Source organism: Polypterus senegalus, chromosome 16 (genome assembly GCF_016835505.1).
Source record: "Polypterus senegalus isolate Bchr_013 chromosome 16, ASM1683550v1, whole genome shotgun sequence".
Taxonomy (NCBI): domain Eukaryota; kingdom Metazoa; phylum Chordata; class Cladistia; order Polypteriformes; family Polypteridae; genus Polypterus; species Polypterus senegalus.
In genome coordinates, this window is record NC_053169.1 from 100399545 (window position 1) to 100418940 (window position 19396).

Sequence of the window (19396 nt, forward strand, 5' to 3'; positions counted from 1 at the left end):
GTAGCATACCAGTATCTGCTTATCATTAGATTCTTTTTTGTGAATGAAATAACATTATATGCTGTTATTAGAACTTAAAAAATGTTGATTTATTAATAGTAGAAGTATAAATTCAAATTACCAAACGCAACGGCGGGCTAGGAAAGATTGCCATGGGGTAAACCCAGCGAAAAATGTTGTGAACCCCTGACATAAAGCTTGGCAGTGTATATTGATTTTCTTAGTTTTAAATTTTTACAACAAAAGTGAAAATTGGTTTCTTTTAATACTGTAATTTATTATTGTAATAAGCTGTTATTCCGCATAAATTCTATTTATTTATATATATTTACCCATTGTGTCTTTTTATCAGGAGGATTTAAGCGATCATGTAGTTCAAGGAGATGATCGTCCAGGACATGTGGGCACAGCTTGCTTGTTATCCTCTTCGTTTTTTGAAAGCGGCAAAAATCCTGGAATTATTACGTTACCCATAATGAGCAGGAATTCTAGACATACTATTGGAAAACTCAGAGGTATGAGTTCAAGATTGCAAGATAACACTATGGCTTGACTTTTTAAAAAAAAAAAAAAATTTATTTTATACTAGGGGGCTTTGCACCCTCCTCACATCGCTTGCCAACCCCTGTGCCTGTGCTATGCACTAGCCTCTTTGCGGTTCTGTCGCTTGTGTATGGGGATGCAGTTGTACAATTTAAACAGATTTTTATTTTCATGGGAATTGTTACATATGCATAATAGAACTATTTTACATTACAGTGAGTAATTAACCATATTAAAAAAGAGTAAAATCTAATAATTTGAAAGTAAATTATGTTTCATGTTGCGTAGCAGTTTTTCGTTGCGTTATACGATTTCGTTCTGTTTGGCTTTGAAATTAACATGCAAATATTTTTTAAACTGACACTTTTTTACTGTAAAACTTAAGTAAAAACTATTTTTTTTCATCAATATGTCATTGAATTTTGATTCTGTGTTTCGACTTACATTTTGACAATACAACGTATAACTGCCTGTGAGAGAATTTCATTTCTGTCTCTCTAATAAGTAAACCAACTTTTTCGAATGTTTGTCTCTGTGATTTAATTGTCTTTGCAAAATCTTTTCTAACGGGCAACGTTTAATGTTTTAATACAAATGGCATATCAAGATCTCCTTTGTTGTCTAATTTTATACGGAGAAGATGTACTATTTTACCTTTCTTGGATACATCCTTCTTTCAACAGTAATATGGGAAGTGGAAGACCCGATTTATGTTAACAGTTGTAGTTATTCTTTGGAAATACTGTAAGCTGATGTTTGTTTTCATCTTCCGCACGATCACGACCAACTGTTTCAGCAGAGTCTATTGATATGCATTTAACCAATTTGCCATGTCATTTTTCACGTTACTTCGCTTGAGTTCGTTTCTCGGTGACATAATTGCCCGTGTACTCGTTTCCTCTGTTGATATCCCTTTGGGATGAAATTCTTCAATAAGATTTGGACATCATAAGTCTTCTTTAATTGGGAACTTAAAGTGAGGAAAACATAAAATTTTATAAGAGCTGAGAGATCAGGAAATGTGTCTTTCAAAAGAATTCACATGAATGAGAGGTGAGCGGACCATGTGCATGGTTGAATATGGTTGTGAGGAGGGCGGGACTTGAAACAATCTCATGTCAGAAGTCTCGTCTCGCGGGACTTGGGGGGGAAAAAAGTCTTGTTGCAGGATTTTTTTAAATTATCTATCTATTTCTATCAAAAAATACTAGATTTAGGTTGACAAAAGCTCTCTGAAATTGTTGGAAAACTTTAAATCCAATCGCTTGTTATTAAAATGGAGTATTAAATCAATAATTAAATGTTTTCTGTATTTGTTTATGTTCTAAATTAAAATAATTTTTAAAAAGTATTAATGGAATAAGTTTTTTTTTTTTATTTTATTATTTTTAGCAGTAATGACAACAGAAACTGAAAAATATGATCAAAGATATTTGTAATAGCTAATTTTAGATGAGAAAGCGAGTTGAAGTTTTTTCTTTCCCTTTCAGTCGATTATATTATAATTCGACCAATTGAAGGTCTTGCCTGTGACATGAGTAATTCATACACAAAATACTGGAAAGCAAGAACTGCTCTGGATGTGGGGCACAGAGGAGCTGGAAGTTCATCACACTTGGCAAAGTAAGTTTGCATAGCTTAACTGTATACAGAATAGTGTCTGCAGTTATGACATTTGAGTTTATCTTTAAATTAAAATCTTGGGATCTTGGTGGTTGGGGGTTTGTGTTTGTGATGATCCTTAAAAGTATGTTTTGTGGAAATGTGTGCTTCTGTTGGAGTTAAGGGAAAGGGCCAGATTGCTTGTTGTATATTTTTGGAATATAATAAAATTGACAAATAAGAGGAGAGCATTAAGGCCATCAGGTTCATTTTTTTAGCTAATAGCTAAGCTATCTCATATCATCCAGACACATCTAAAAGGTTGTGTAGGTTTCTGCTTCAACTTCATGTCTCAGTAGTTTGTTCCAGATTCCCAAGTCTTTGTGTAAAGAAGTGCTTTCTGGTATTAGTCTTAAATGCCGTTCCCCTTCATCTCCACTGATGTCCTTAAATATGTGATTCGCCGCTAAATTGAAAAAATTGTGCTAGATCTATTTTTATCTATGCCTTTTAAGAATTTGAAGACCTGGATGAGGTCGCTAAGCAGTCTCCTCTGCTCAAGAATGAACAGGTTTAAATCTTTCAGGGTGGATGTCCACTTCTGTCAAACGGAGGTGGCAATCGACTGTAAATCATGACAAAACCCACCATTACATTTTACTTGGACTCCCTTTGCTAGAAGGAAAGTTAGCTTCATTGGTTTGACCGAAATTCCCTGTGCTTGCATGAATGTGGCAAAAATGGCATTGACATCTGGCAAGAAATCAAGATGAATGTGTAAAGAAAAAATACTTTGTGGATGACGTTTTGCATATTATCGCTGAATTGGACTCTGATTTGTAAGACTCCGATTTTGATAAGTGACCGCAAACGAACTTGAGATACCAGCATCAGCTGATCACAGTGCTGAACAGTGTAGCTGATGCACCTATGGCAACGCTAGCGTTGTGAAGGGTGGGGGCCACTGAACGCACGCTAAAGAGATGCACTCGGATCATCTGCTGGCTTGCTGCAGCTGCTGCTGGCAAGCTGCGTGTTCTGCTTGTTGTTGTTTTAAGAACTGCGAGAACCTGAATTGTATCTGCCAAAAGCATTCCAACAACTGCGAGGTGAGATGTCCGTGAACTTGTTTTAAATTGTTTGTAAGTAGGGCCTGACGTGCAAAAGTCACCATCTCACGGGATTTGCTTCCTAAGGTTGTAATGTCCAGTCTCGCTTGTCGTCAAAGTGTCTCTCTGAGATGATCAGGTCTCGATCGCTTCGCTCAGCCTTCCCCAGGGGCGCTATGCTCCTGCCACTTTGCGTCTCTCCAGCTTGTGTTGTGAAGGGGGGGGAGCTAAACGTGCGCTAAGGAGAAGCGGACGGATCAGCTACTGGCTTTGTGCTGCTTCAGCCAAGGTGCGTGTTCTGCTTGTCACGCTGTACGTTGATCATTTAAAAGCTTGTACAGCAGCTGCACTTCTGTGTCACTGCCTTGTCACATGGGATGTCAAATTGTCTTCCAAGAAGATCACATCTCGTCTCCCTGCCAAGATTTTTTTTTTTTTTAATATAATAATATATAGAGATATATATTGGTCTGTGTATGTATGTATGTATGATTTTTCCCATAACAAATACACTGTGTGCACAATTATTAGGCAAGTGAGTATTTTGACCATATCATCATTTTTAATGCGTATATTCCAACTCCAAGCTGTATTAACTTGAATGCTTATTGGATTTAAGCACGTCAGGTGATGTGTATTTGTGTAATGAGGGAGGGTGTGGCCTAAGGAGATCAACACCCTATATCAAGGTGTGCAGAATTATTAGGCAGCTAGTTTTCCTCGGGCAAAATGGGCCAAAAAAGAGATTTAACTGACTCTGAAAAGTCAAAAATTGTAAAAGTCTTTCAGAGGGATGCAGCACTTTTGGAATTGCTAAGATATTGGTGTGTGATCACAGAACCATCAAACATTTTGTTGCAAATAGTCAACAGGGTCGCAAGAAACGTGTTGAGAACAAAAGACGCAAATTAGCTGCCAAAGATTTGAGAAGAATCAAGCGTGAAGCTACCAGGAACCCATTATCCTCCAGTACTTTCATATTCCAGAGCTGCAACCTACCTGGAGTGCCCAGAAGTACAAGGTGTTCAGTGCTCAAAGACATGGCCAAGGTAAGGAGGGCTGAAACCCAACCACCACTGAACAAGAAACATAAGTTGAAACATCAAAACTGGGCCAAGAAATATCTGAAGACAGATTTTTTTTCAAAGGTTTAATGGACCGATGAGATGAGAGTGACTCTTGATGGACCAGATGGATGGACCTGTGGATCAGTAATGGGCACAGAGCTCCACTCCAACGTGGAGGTGGGGTACTGGTATGAGCTGGTATTTTTAAAGATGAGCTAGTTGGACCTTTTTGCATTGAAGATGAACTCAAAATCAACTCCCAAACCTACTGCCAGTTTGTCGAAGACACTTTCTTCAAACAGTGATACAGGAAGAAGACCATGATTTTTATGCAGGCCAATGCTCCATCACTTGCATCGAAGTTCTCCACTGCGTGGCCAGCCAGTAAAGGCTTTAAAGATGAAAGAATAATGACATGCCCCCCCCTTCCTCATCTGACCTAAACCCTATCGAGAACTTGTGGGCACTTCTTAAACGCTAGATTTACGGGGGAGAAAAACAATACACCTCTCTGAAGAGTGTCTGGGAGGCTGTAGTCACTGCTCCACAAAAAGCTGATCGTCAACAGATCAAGAAACTGACAGACTCCATGAATGGAAAGGCTTATGACTGTTATTGGAAAGAAGGGTGGCTATATTGGTCATTGATTGATTGATTTACTTTTTGAAATGTCAGAGATGTTTATTTGTAAATTTTGAGGTGTTTGTTTATTATTCTCACTATAACAGATGAAAATAAACAAGTGAGATGGGAAAATTTTCATTTTTCCTTTAGTTGCATAATAAATCTGCACACTAATAGTTGCCTAATAATTGTGCGCACATATGTATTCCCCTGATGATGTTCACACTCACATTTCCGTTGTGAAACATTCAGGTTTAATAACATTTTGGATTGACTGATAGCACTGTGTTTGTTCCATATTAAAATTAATCCTCAAAAATACAACTTGCCTAATAATTGTGCACACAGTGCAATGGAAATACCTATAATGCTCTCCGAACCTCCCACAGCAACACTTACTTAACTTTTTCATAATAAAAAAGGGTTGTATAATGCGCATAATTTACCAAAACACCAATAATTTTTCCAATGTACTAACCAAAAAGTGCCTAGCCTAGAAACAACAATTTCATACTGTAGTCACCATTTAATTTGACATCTTTGGGCTGCAGGAAGGGAGGAGGAGGAGGAGGAGAATGAAAGGGAAGGTGGTTCTTATTTAGAAGGAGCCTCCTTATGCAAATCTTTTCTTTGTAAAATTGTCGAGATGGTGGATTTCGACATGCTGTACATATTAGCGAGATCGGTCACGAACGGCACTCTCATATTTCCGCACAATTTCCTTCTTCGTTTCGATTGTGATTGCTGTTTCTCAAGTTAATAATGACAGTAGTCGAGCACTCCGTTCAAAGCTGGCGCGTTGTGAACGGCTGTAATAACACACTTCAAAGCAAGCCGGTGCTGACTCAGCCTGATGACATCATCATGTGCCATGCCAGCCCGCTAGCTAACATCCCTTAACAATCACTTTCTTTACCTTAGTTACCTTCTCTTCCTTCCTTAGCAATTATGCGTCTTGCTTGCCATGGTCTTAGTAAATTATATATATATAGATGAATCACTGCACTGACCGAAATTACGTCCACAAACACATGTATCTGGGCTCTAACTGACGCTTACGAACGCTCTTGGCTGTTTGTTTACAATCGCACAAGCAGATACACGTGACCGCTTTCGGGTTGTAATGCAAGATGTTGGTCATAAATCAAGTTGTTTGCATGTCAGGCCGGTCATATGTCAAGGGTTGACTGTATATATTATATACAGAATACAGAGTATATACAGTAATACAGAGAGAGATTTTTTAAGGGTATCCCATATTTCTAATTTTCTAATCTGGCAACCCTATGTCAACATAAACCCTAAATCCTTCTCAGAGGTTGTCTCCTTTAGGACGGTATCTTGCATCTTTGTATTTATGGTTGACATTCTTTTTACCCAGGGACAGCATTTTGCACTTCTCTCCATTTACCTGTGTGTTTCACCATTCCGGAATCTTGTCCAAGTCTTGCTGAATTTTTTTTTATGCCTCCTCTGTGTCTTTCATCACTGTAATTGTAGTGCCATCAGCAAATTTCACAGGTTTAGTGACTATACTGGAATCTGTGTCATAAATGTTAATCTGGAAAAATACCAGTCCACTCCACTGATGACCTTGCTCCACATTCTCCACTTATCTCTAGACTTTGTCTCCTGCTGGTTAACTGTTGAGATCCAGTTTTGTAGGTTGCATCTGATACCTACAGCTTGTAGTTTTAAAATGAATCTTTGATTTGGGACAGAGTTAAAAAGCTTTGTGAAAGTCAAAGGAAATGATGTCTTCCACCTTCGCCAGCCTCCACCCTCCTCTGTTGATGTGAGATTATTAAAGTTGTTGAAGTGTTACTGTTTTTCAGACATTTTATGATAAGACTAAACTGTCCATTCTTCCTGTTTACTTCCTGCTGCTTTAGAATTTTGTTATGGAAGATCACGTTGAGTAAATGTTTACTTTGCTATTGTTTGTCTGATAAATATCCTGGAAAACATCCTTGAGACATCAGAACCCCCGTTTGCCTTTATAACAAAAAATGAAAAACAGAAACTTTTAAAGGACACCTAAACCTGGCAAAAATTGAAAACAATAGACAATAAAAATGGAATGATTCAGTAGGAACAATTAGAATGTTTCTAAAATCTTTGATATATGCCCATATAAACGCCTGTACCCAACTGTTGTGTGGTAATTGGTTTTGTCTGTTAACAGTCTTTTACTTTGTACACTTGTTTAAAGGTAACTTGTCACCCAATGTTGTTGTCTTACATATGTATTTGAAACTGGCTCCACCAGGTTCACACGAGTCCCAACAAATTTCTGGCGTGGCTTAAGCCTCTGTAGAGTCACAGACAGGGATGTCAAGAATGCCAAGTTAGAGGGAGGGGGTATATCGCCCTGGTTGGCAGGTGGCAGTATGTCATATTTAGCTGGGCCAACTTTTCTGTTGTTGGTTGAAACCTGGAAGCACTGGCAGGAGTATATTCCTGCCCTGCTTATATGCTAGGGAGTAGGCAAGGTTTGCCCTTCAAACAAACCGGCATCTGAGAGACATTGTTGAAGAGCAACAGAAATATCTCGTGCGTGGGTGCCGGGGTCTGCTTGCTTTTTTTGTACATATCCTTTTTGTGTGTAATGTCTAAAATACCTTTTTTGTTTTCTTTTTTTTTTTCTTCCCCCTTTCTTGATGTTGTAGTGTTGGTGGTATTCTGCGTATAGAGGGTTAATCTGAAAGCAGCTTTTCCTGTTTCACCGTCAGTATTGTATCTCACTTTTTAAAGGGGTATTTATATTAAATGCTTTTTATGCTGTCTGTTTGCCAACTTTTTTCTTAATTTTTCAGGCACACTAAAATCAGGGAAAACACAATAGCATCTTTCAAAAGTGCTGCCAGTCATGTAAGTATCTTTTAGATTTGCTACACTTTGGTATACCTTTCTATTGCATAGTGTACATTGATCTGTATAGAGTTGCTTTTAAACAGATCTCTATATTTATAAGAAAAATCCTGGAGAGAAACAGTAGGGCAACGTTACGTGATCTTATAAGACACTTAAAAGACCCACGAGACTAAACAGATTGGCCACGGAGCATCTCGTGGTGACCTTAAACATGAGACTTTGTGCCAAGAGATTGACCCAGGACCGTCTCGCGATGACGTAGAACATCAGATTTTTGCAAGACACACCCTACTTACAAATAAGAGCATGGGGAGGAACACACTCAGTCGTGTTTTAGCTTTGAGCACACACAGATCCAGGGCTCTCAGCGCATATAAAGCATATAAGGACAATACGTTTAAATGAACGTAGACGACTAGGCGAAGAAGAAAGCCGCGCAGAGGAAATGGATTCAAAAAGCGTTGGAGAGACTAACAAGAAAAATAAGAATCTAGGTGCAAATTCAAAAAATAAGGAAAGTAATTATCAGCCTGGAACAAGTGGGATTTGAAGAATTAAAAAAAAAAAAAGGAAATCCATTCTGGACGTTGGCGCTATACACATGCAGAGCAGGTTAGAGATTATGAAAGTAGTGGAATTCGAAAAGCTCAAAAAAAAAAAGTTGGTGCGATACACATGTGGAGAAAGTTAAAGAATATGAAAGTAGGAAAATTTACAAAGTATAAAAAAGAAAGTAAAGATCGCACTAGCACAAATAAACAGAAATTATTATTTGAAAAAGGGAAAGTAATCACCAAGGACCAGGTGTCATTGAAACGAAAGCAGAATAAAGCGAGGTCAGAAATAAAAGACAAAGAGTAGAAACCAAAGTAAAACGTCATAAAGAGCTTAAAAAACGAGGGGCCAAACACATGCAGAGCAGGTTAGAGAAAATGAAAACTGGAATTCAAAAGACTCATAGAAACGCATGCAGAGCGAGATACAGAATATAAAAGCAGAAAAAAACGACAATGTCAAAACAAAGAAAGTAAAGATCACATTAGCACAAAGAAAGAGAAATTATTATTCGGGGAAATAATGAAAAGGCGAATAGAGATCGAATATATCGACACAGATGATATGTCAGAAGTATGTAAATATTGTAAGGCTTGGAAGTTTGTCAAGAGAATTTCAAAAACTGAGTTTACCTCACATGCATTTATTGGTTACTTTGCAAAAAAATTATTAACTGCTGATGATGATCGTTTTATCTGTGCTGAAATTCCAAACAGAGAAACCTTTCCTGAATTATGGTACAAAGTCATTAAACACGTCTCACTGACCTCATTAAAAAGAAAAACTTGAGATAATCTGCTCATAATTTATGAACATTCTGTATGAAAACTTTTATTTTGACAAAAAATTCATTAGCCGTATCTGCTAGTATCATGTCCCTTAGTTAGTGGGGCTTCATCCACCAAGTTACACCCGTACGTATATAGAGCTGTTTCACCCAGGACTGCACTTTGCATGGACCCTATTGGGAATGTCTTCTCTCACCTCCATCGACCTGGAATTAATAATGAGAGAGAGAGATACTTTATTAATCCCAAGGGAAAATTCACATAATCCAGCAGCAGTATACTGATACAAAAAAGAATATTAAATTAAAGAGTAATAAAAAATGCATGTAAAAACAGACTCAAGATGAGCTCTTGATTCCCAGGAGAGAAATGACAGACAGGGTAGCAGTGAAGGTAATCTCTGCTTCTATTCACTGTAATACCATAAACGGAAGTACTACATAAAATGGACAACCATGACTGTTGTAGCTGCAGCATCTTTAAAATAATCTTCATCCTTTGTAATTTCAGTAGTCTTATGTCATTCACAGATGGAAAAGAAAACCCTTTCTCTAGGTTATTGTCTGTTGTATATCTTTCTGTTCAGCATGCCTATCCTGTGAGTGATGAGCCATGCCTCCTGGTATATCTATTTCTTATAATAAAATAAATCCTGGGACGAGACATGACTTTCTCCGAGAGACATTTTCACGTCCCATGAGATGAGTCTTTGTGCCAAGAGTTTTAAACAGGCCCGGGGCTGGAAATAAAAGATAATAAATAGATGACAAAGTAGAACGTCATAAAGAATTCAAAAACACTGGTGCAATAAACATGCAGAGCAGGTTAGAGATGATGAAAGTACTAAAAGTACAGTATCAAAAAAAAATGATAGTAAAGATCGCATTAGCACAAACAGAAATGATTACAATATTGTTCGGATTTAAACTTTAAGTCGGAGACTTGTAGATCATCTAATTCTTGTTGCCATCAGGGAAAAGTAATGTTTCTTCCCAATGAAGAGGTGTATCGGCGAGAATTAACAAATTTGTTGTTTGGGTGAAAGTGAAATCCACATAAGCGAGCGGTAGAGATGCAAAGTGGCGGGAGTTTATTAGCTGTTTTAAAAAGTTTAATTTAGAATAAATTGTTCTTATTCAAATACACCATGCAAATGATAAAACTTTAAGAAAAGCAGGCACTTTTCAACTTTAACCAAGGTAAGCAATTCCTGTATATTCTCTCTCTCTCTCTCTCTCTCTCTCTCTCTCTCTCTCTCTCTCTCTCTCTCTCTCTCTCTCTCTGGTTCAGTATTTCATATTTCAGTCACAAAGTTCATGTTACCTCCTGTGGGCGCAGCTACACCATCAGAATGGCACGGGACAAGTTTGAACATAATTCCATCTGGGGAGTAATTGCTAACATTATTTAAAGTTATTGTCTGCTTTTACATGAATTTTTATTACTATTTAATTTAATATTGTTTTTTGTATCAGTATACTGCTGCTGGATTATGTGAATCTCCCCTTGGGATTAATAAAGTATCTATCTGTCTGTCTGTCTGTCTGTGTTCTAAATCTAAATTTTCAGCCACCCGTCCCATTTCTCTGTCTAAAGATATGTGCATGTTGATTCTTCTGGTTTTCCTTTTAAATTTCACCTTGAGAGATTTACTGATCTGAGCATCTAGATTATGTCAAGGTTCTAATTTTTTTTTTTTCTTTTCAACTCATGTTTTGGACTTCATCATTTGTGCATCACATTATGTTTAGTTTTTCATTAGTGTAAGATAAGCTATGTTCATGTGACATTCCTTTATTTTAAATATGTGCCGACATTAATTTCTTAGATATGATTGCAGTCAGTTTGTCAAGTTTTGTTGTATTATGTAAAATACCCAGCCTAATGTACTTTGAGATTATGGTGGGCCGTAACATTTCTTTACAGCATTGGATGCAAGGCAGGAACCTCCTAGGGAGCAGGGCCCACTCACACATAAACTTGCGCATGAACAATTTAGAATACTGGGTACAGGGAGTGGTGAGGCTGCAGTGCTAACCACCGCACCACAGTGCTACTAAAATGATGTTTGCCAATTGCACCTTTGTGTACTTTGTATATGCTTATGCTCCACTGGTGTGTCTGTCCAGTCATAATTTTTTTTTTTTTTATATATGGCTAATGTTTTATATTTTACTGTTTTATGCAGGGAGCTGCTTTTGTGGAATTTGATGTTCATCTTTCCAAAGATCACATACCGATTGTGTACCATGATCTTACGTGTTGCATATCAATGAAGAAGGTATTTCCTTTTGCTTTGTTTTAATAGGTTAGTCTTGTGAAAGATTTAAAAGCTTAAATAATTGTTACATTTTAATTTCTATTTCAAATATTAATTGCTTTATGCAGTATTTTGAAATATTTTTTAGGGGAGGGCTCCTTAAACGAGGGACCCCCAAAAATAACGAATTAAAAAAAAAAATCATTTATTTCTCTGAACATTTCCAAAATGTAACCACTCTCTAAATACTCTCCCTGAGACTCGATACTCTTGTCCCACCACTTTTTCCATTGTTCAAAACTGTTCTGAAACTCTTCGCCTTCAGCGCCTCCGTCGTTTTGCTTCTTGAACCTCCTAATCATCCTGAAAACGCTTCCCTTTAAGGTCCGTCTTCAGTCTTGGAAATAAAAAAAAAAATCGCAGGGTGCAAGGTTTGTTGGTGGGGTGGGGTGTGGAGGAAAGCATTGTCGTCCCGTTTTTCATGAGAAACTGCCACACTCTCAATGCTGTTTTGGTGGGAGTGTTGTTTTGATGCAGAAGCCACTTGCCTGATCGCCGCAGTTCGGGTTGTTTTCTCTGCACTGCATCACACGGTCAGTAAAAACCTTGCTTATTCTTTGAAAGCCTCTTAAAGTGATGTGAAATCTGCTGCTGCAGCTTTCCCCAAAAGGAAACAGAACTTGATGCAAACACGTTATTCTTTCAAGTCGGCCATCACAAAATCCACAAAGACGGTAACAGAGGCTCAAGAAAAAGAAATTACATTGACCTTACAGACCTTTCCTCAAGGACGTCACTTTGGCCAAATGATGCAGAGGGCAGACTAGTAGACACACCTAGCCGGCAAATGTCAGAACTAAACGCCTCTTCAGAAAAACAATTCTCGTTATTTTTGGGTCCCCCCCTTGTATAGTACACTTCCTATTTGTAGTTTCAATATAAGAAAATGAATAATTGATCAATGAGCTCCAGTATCATTGGCCGTGTGTGTGTGTGAAAGATGCAACATTAGAAATTAAATAACATGCAGATATTTAACTTTGTATGCTGTGTTCTTCATGCATTCTCTTTTCTTGGACTGCAGATGATTTTAAAAGGGTGAATCTGTAGATTTCCATTCTATAGTTGATCTTGTAAGACAATACCCTAGCTTTACCACCGCTCAATAGTACATAAAAATGTAAACCGAAAAGTTCCAATATCATCATTAATAGTGAATATAGAACTTAAAGTGGATTATCAAAGCACTGATGTAATCAAAAATTATTCAAAACGTAACTGTGGGTTCCTGTCGCTGAGGTTTTATGTATTTAGTACACTTACAGTATTTCTGACTCTGGAAGAATGGTTTCTATGCTTAGAATTTATTGGTTAATATTGGGGTATTTTAAATTATGAGCAAGTTCAGTTAACAAAAAAGGTTTCCCCTTTTTTTTTTTGATTGTTGCATTTTCTAGAAAAATGACAAGGATTCTATGGAATTATTTGAGATTCCTGTAAAAGAACTCAGTTTTGACCAACTCCAGTTATTAAAGGTAAGAAAGTATATAAAATTTTGTATTTACTTATTTATTTAATATTATTCATATATTAATCCTCAGAACGCAGGGTAAACCAATATAAAGTAAATGTAATTTAATGTTTTGCATTGTTTTACATTTGGAAAAGTAGACATTTTAAAGTGTTTAAAATCCTGCTGTCAATTTTAAATTCGACAGTACAGACTGATTGATTGTTAAGCAAGATAAGAAACCTTTGCATGTTGACTTTTTAATGGGTCTTCAAATGTCTGAAAATGGCTTAAGGGCATTAAACAACCTTTGACCGAATGTACAGTATTCATGCTATCTCAAGGTATGCGGGTTCTTTTGGTCAGAGGCTACACAGGACTGTTTCCCCGCAAAAACCCTCATTTCTTCTATTAAATAGTTCTGTTTATTTTACAGCTTGCTCACGTGACCGCAATGAAATTGAATGAACACAAAGGTATACATATTTTTATTACTAATTAAAAATAAACATTCAAATTAACCTTACTCCTTTTTAAATAACCACGTCTATACTCCTATGCAGTAATTGAACACATTTTACAAATACAATAACTGAGGCCCCAGCCTCATTAGTGTTATGCTAATTATCTACATTAACAAAGTGTTTTTATAAAGATCATAACTTTAATCACCTGGAGTCTTGTGTTCAAATTTCATCTCATCCGTGGCCTGTTGTGGGGGTGGCAGAGGGTTGAGGGACTTGGGGTTTGCATGTTCTCTTGGTGGCTGTTGGGATTTTAGTCAGGGTACTCTGCTTTCCCTCCTACATCCCAAGTGAGTATGTTGGCCTGTTGGTAGTGAGGGAGTGTATGTGTAAATGTGTATGCCCTGCACTTGACTGGGTTCTTGCCTTGTGCCTAGTTAGATAATGGGTAGATACATGGACTTCAAATGCAACTATGGAGGAGGAGCGAAAGCTTTGGATTCGTCAAAAATGTACATCTCCAGTTGTCAACATTTTAGGGTCCCCTGATGCTTGAAAACATCTGTCTCAATGATTGGTGTGTGTGTCACAGTTTCTTAAGGATGGTCTAGGCCTAAAATAGCTGGACGGAAAAATACCAAACTTGAAACTTAAGCCTGTTATGAGATGACGATGTACTGATTAGTTTTTGAGCAAATCGTGCAGTAGAAACAGGCACTCTGGAGGAACCGTCAAATACCGTAATTCTGCAATTCATTCTGAATTCTTCTCATCAATTGCTATCTTAATGACCTATTTTGTGACCAGAAAGAGCAGCATCAGAGGGTTAAATAATTACTGAAATGCTATAGAATAGTTAAAGTAATTTGGTTCCTAGAGCGCAAAGCCTACTGATGCTCACGTCCGAATTTTTTACTTTACTTTCATTACTTGATTTGCTTTTTTTTAATCAGTTTTTACTAAATAATTTTATTATGGCCCTTTTATAATTGTGCACGAGCGCGATTTATTTATTTTTTTCAGTAGAAAGTAGTGCCAGGGTAGACCCCGGAGTTGATTAAGTGGGGTTCAAAGTGGATAGGTTCGATGAGAATGTCTTTTTGCTTTTTCTGGTCATGTGACTTTGCCCCATTAGCCTTTTTAGTACGGATTCCCTTCACTGCATTACTGAATTGTGTTTTTTGTCTGCTCCCTGTATTGTCTGGGCATTACTCTCACTAAACCCTTATAGGATAAGTGACGTGCTTGGAGTTGGACAGTGAGTCGTTAATGGAGACTGATCTAGCATCTTTGTGTTTTTAATGTCTAAATTTAGACTAATTTTTGCATAGATAAGTGTTGTTAAAAAATAAGCAAATCCCACACATTGAATTTTTTTAACCTGGTTGTGTAGTTTTCTGTATTTATAGTGAAATTGTCGTCCTGTCTTTAGCTACACAAAAAGCACAGCTTTAAAACTGCGTGATATATCAGTTAATGCAATTTTAAAATAAACCTTTAAAGTAGCTTATGTTTATTGATCAGGCTTGTCTTGAATGAATGCATTGATTAAAGCATTTTACTGTACTGTTTTGTAAGAAAAGGCTCAACTGTTTAACATTTTTCTAGTGTTTTTTGTGCAAGTAATGATTGTGTATTCACCTTTTATGATCAAAATATAATAATTTAGTTATACATTTATTCATAATATGTACACTGTATGTTATTGTATACATTTCTTAAGGCACTCAAGTCTTAAAAATAGAGGGAAGAAACTAAATATGGTTTGTAACTTAAATGAAACTGACTACTGCCTCTAACTTTTATTTTTGATTCTCTTTTAGACTCTGTTGATGATGAAGAATATATTGTAGAACATCAGCCTTTTCCTTCGTTACAACAGGCAAGTTTTTACTACATTACAGAAAAAAATCATTTGATATCTTAGGAACATCTTGGCACCCTTAAAATATTGATATACTAGGGGACTCTGCCCCGTGTTCGCTTTGCTTGCCCACCCCCGGGTTTGGTTTACCGGATATACAATTTAAAGAGATTGTTATTTTCATGGGAATTGTTACATATGCATTTTTTTTTTCACTTTAAAACTTTAGTAAAAACAATATTTGGAATTAACTTTTCATCAAGATCGCATTGAATTTTAATTCCGTGTTTGGAATTACATCGTGACAACGCAAAGTATAACTAACTGCCTGTGAGTGAATATCGTTTCTTTCTCTGTAATAAATAAAACAACTTTTTCCAATGGTTTGTCCCTGCTCGCTCATCTTCGCTTAGTCATTGACATGTCCTCTAAAACGTATAAAATTATTGTCCTGATAAAATTTACAAGAGCTGAGCGCGCAGGAAGTGTGTCTGACTGTCTTGTTTGAAAATAGTTGTAAGTAGGGTGTGACTTGAAAGAATCTCATGTTAAGTCTCTGTCTCACAGGACTTCATACCGTGCCAATGTTTTTGGAATCTTTTAATTCTCGCAGGCAACATGAATTAGACGATCTACCCTTAAAGTTTAAACCCGAACAATATATTTGATCTTTTTTCGCTGTTCCGTTATTTCACCGAGTAATAATTTCTGTTTGTTTGCGCTAATGCGATCTTTCCTATCCTTTTTTTTGAGACTTCCGAATTTTCGTGCTTTCATTATCTCTGACCTGCTCTGCATGTGTACCGCGCCAACATTTTTGAATTCTTTACAACATTCTACTTTGTCATCGACTCTTTGTCCTTTATTTCAGGCCCTGGGCGTGGACTCGTCTCACGGGACGTATAAGTGTCTCTCCTAGAAAATCACGTCTCGTGTCTTTCCAAGATTTTTTTTTTTTTTTTAATAGATATCAAAATGTCCATAGCAGATTCACAGATGTACCATCCTGGCAGGTTTCAGCTTTTTATAGATAAATAGATGTCTCTCCTTAGCTGAACTTTCTTTTTGATTCTTGTTTTTAATACATTCTTTTGTTCCTCATCCATCTCCACACTTAGATGTTTGGCCCATTTAATTTTATTAGCACAATGGTCAAATGTGTTCATAGTTTTCCATTTTGAAATGAAAGATTTAGAATCGCCCTTAATTTCAAAATGTAGAATGTAGGGTAACAATAAATATTAAGTAAGACTTTCAAATTAAGTTTTTAATAGTTGTTTTGTAGATTCTATTAAAATGCTTTTAAACTTTATTTTTGGTATCCTTTAATTCCAAAGCCTTTAATTTTATTAATCATAAGAAACAAGGCAGACCTACTGATATATTTAATAAAAGCTTTAATTAAATATGCAAACGGAAGGCACAGCAAGACAGCTGCTAATCTAAGGATGGCACGTTCACCCCCGGCTATGTCTGGACTGGGTGTAACCCACAGGCTATCAGATTTGCTATTTATTTATGAAAGCAATTACTTTAGACTCTGCCCTTGGTATTTTAGGACATAATTTTGCTGATACAGATAAAAATATCAGTAACCTTCGCACAGTGTTTATCCTTGAAAAGGAGCTAGACATGCTAGGAATGAAAGGAGACGATACCTCCTTTTTATTAGCAAGTAAAAACAAAACCTTGAAAATGTGAACATTTGTATAATTAGGTTGAAATTCTTTAGGTATTCATCGTTCACCCTTTAAGGATGTACAATATGATCACACAATCGAAACTGCCTAATCTGTTTATAATGCATTTTAAAAGCTTCAAGGGTGTCACAGTTGCTTTAATCCATTTCAGACTTGAGGGGGCGGTGGGGGGCAGAGTCTGGCACAATTATTGTATAATATTAAAGATAGGCATACCTGCTCATTGGTGTATTTTGTGTATTGGTTTTCCCAGATATATATTTTTTACAAATTTTACTTTGCCCTCCCCTGTTTAGGCTCTTAATGTTTCTTCTATTTCTCTGTAACGCCTTGTTTTGTTACCCATTATCCTAACAACTTTCCATTCATCCTGAAATCTCCTTACTGAAATTTTGCTCATCTTCCTTTTGAATCAGCATATTTGTATATTGTCACTTGTGGTGTATATGGAAATCTTTCTCTCTTTTTTTTTCTTATTTCTTCCTTCCTTTTCTCGTTATCACATGTCCAGTTAAGTTACAGTCCTCAGTGCTCCCAGGATTCACCCGGGTTTTATTGCTGTTATCACCTTTGCAAATTCCTTACTGTATAACAGCTACAGTTCTCTTTCAGTTATTACACTTGTACTTTGTGTTATCTAAATGTTTTTCCATCCTTTGCATTTATGGTGTACAAAAAAAAGAGATCGACCTTTGTTTTGACGACTTTTCTGTCTGCAAGGATGCTTTGCGCCCTCCCCCATCTTAACCTATCATCTGTGGGGGAGGAATGAAAGCTTTTAGATCTCTCAAAAATTTCGATCAATGTTTTAGGGTCCCCCGATACCAAAAACACTGACAACTTGATGATGGGTATCTGTCTGTGTATCATAGTTTCTTGAGGACAGTTCAGAGCTGGGGTGGGCAAACCTTTTGGCTCAGGGGCCACGTTAACTTTTAAAATTTGACAGACGGGCCGGGCCAGCACTAGATGCATACATATCAAACATAAACATAAAAAAGGCATTACAGGGTTAATATTCACTTTTAGTGGGAACTGTGTTGTTGATCACCCTTTTTTTTTTTTTTTTTTTACCATGGCATCGAAGTCTGGTGTTAGTTTTGTTGTAGCAATTCTCAGAACAGATCTGAGGTGTTCATCGCTCAACTGGGATCTGCGGGGTGCTTTGGTGATCATCACACTAAAAGTCTGTTCACACACATATGTAGAGCCAAACACCAGCATCCTCTGTGCCATCCTCTGGATGTTTGGAAATTTGGCTGCGCTTAATGAAGCATAAAACTCATCCAGTTTAAGAGAGTTGAACTTCTCCTTTAAGACGGTGTCACAATGGAGATCAATCAGTTCCAACTGCAACTCCTGTGGTGCCATTTCAGGGTCCTGTGTGCAGGGACATGACACCAGCTGAAGTGACTGATTTTCCAAAATCGGAGAACCGACAGCAGAATTCTCTGTGCAGGTCGTCCAGTGATTTCCTGTATTTTTTCACAAGTCGAGGGGCCTCTTTCAGTGTAGCCAGTGTGGGGAAATGAACAAATGAGTTGTTTGACATTTTCTTTGAGAATAAAGCTAGCTTGGTTTTGAAGGCTCTGATGTTTCTGTACATTTCATGCACAAACTGTTTTTTCCCTTGTAGCTTCACGTTCAGCTCATTCATGTGTGTCAGTATGTCCACAGCAAAAGCTAAATCTCAAAGCCTGTCTGTGTCACTCAGCTCAGGAAAATCATCAGCTTTCTCAAGTAGCACCAAAAATGAGATAATCTCCTGTTTGAGCTCCCACACGCGTTAATATACTTTCCCCAAACTTAACCAGCAGACATTGTAGTGGTAAAGCAAGTCCTGGTGATCAGCGTCAATTTCTTCAAGAAACTTAATGAACTGACGATGCTGAAGTCCCCTCGCTCGAATAAAGTTAACAAGTTTTACAACTGGCTTCACTATGTAGTCATGCTGCAATACGGATTTACACAGTGCTTCCTGGTGGATTAGGCAGTGTAAGAAAATGACCTCCTGCTCAGGGTTGTCCTCCTTCACCCTCTCCTGGATTCTTTTGAGCAACCCAATGTTTTTTCCAGTCAGATTTGGCGATCCTTCTGTGGTAACGCTGGCGAGCGTACTCCAAGGTAGCTTGCGCCTATTGATGACCCCCGACACGCTATCATACAAGTCCTCTCCCCGCGTTTTCCCCTTTAGGTATTCCATGGCCAAAAACTCCTCCGTTATCTCAAAATTGTCATTAATCCCTCTGATAAAAATTAAAAGCTGAGCGGTATCCTTTGTCATTACTTTCGTCCAGTGCCAAGGAATATAATGTAAATGACTCCGCTTGTTTGTTTAACTTGCTAGTTAAGTCTTTGTCAATTAGCTCAACACGGCGAGTCACTGTCCTGCGTGACAAGCTCATTTTTTCACATTTGTTCTTGCTCTCGGGACAC

General features: G+C 37.4%; 1 protein-coding gene across 7 annotated transcripts in view; it reads left to right on the forward strand.

The window, feature by feature from the left end:
* gpcpd1 (glycerophosphocholine phosphodiesterase 1) overlaps positions 1-19396 on the forward strand; it is a 50430-nt gene that overhangs the window by 15343 nt on the left and 15691 nt on the right. For all 7 annotated transcript variants that reach the window (XR_005630876.1, XM_039738430.1, XM_039738431.1 and 4 more), the window contains exons 9-15: positions 353-515; positions 2034-2166; positions 7762-7816; positions 11351-11443; positions 12880-12957; positions 13369-13408; positions 15220-15278. Coding sequence is in view for 6 of the 7 variants with exons in the window: in XM_039738430.1 (XP_039594364.1) it covers positions 353-515; positions 2034-2166; positions 7762-7816; positions 11351-11443; positions 12880-12957; positions 13369-13408; positions 15220-15278 (621 nt within the window). In the remaining variant the exon portion in view is untranslated. The remainder of the gene's footprint in view (positions 1-352; positions 516-2033; positions 2167-7761; positions 7817-11350; positions 11444-12879; positions 12958-13368; positions 13409-15219; positions 15279-19396) is intronic.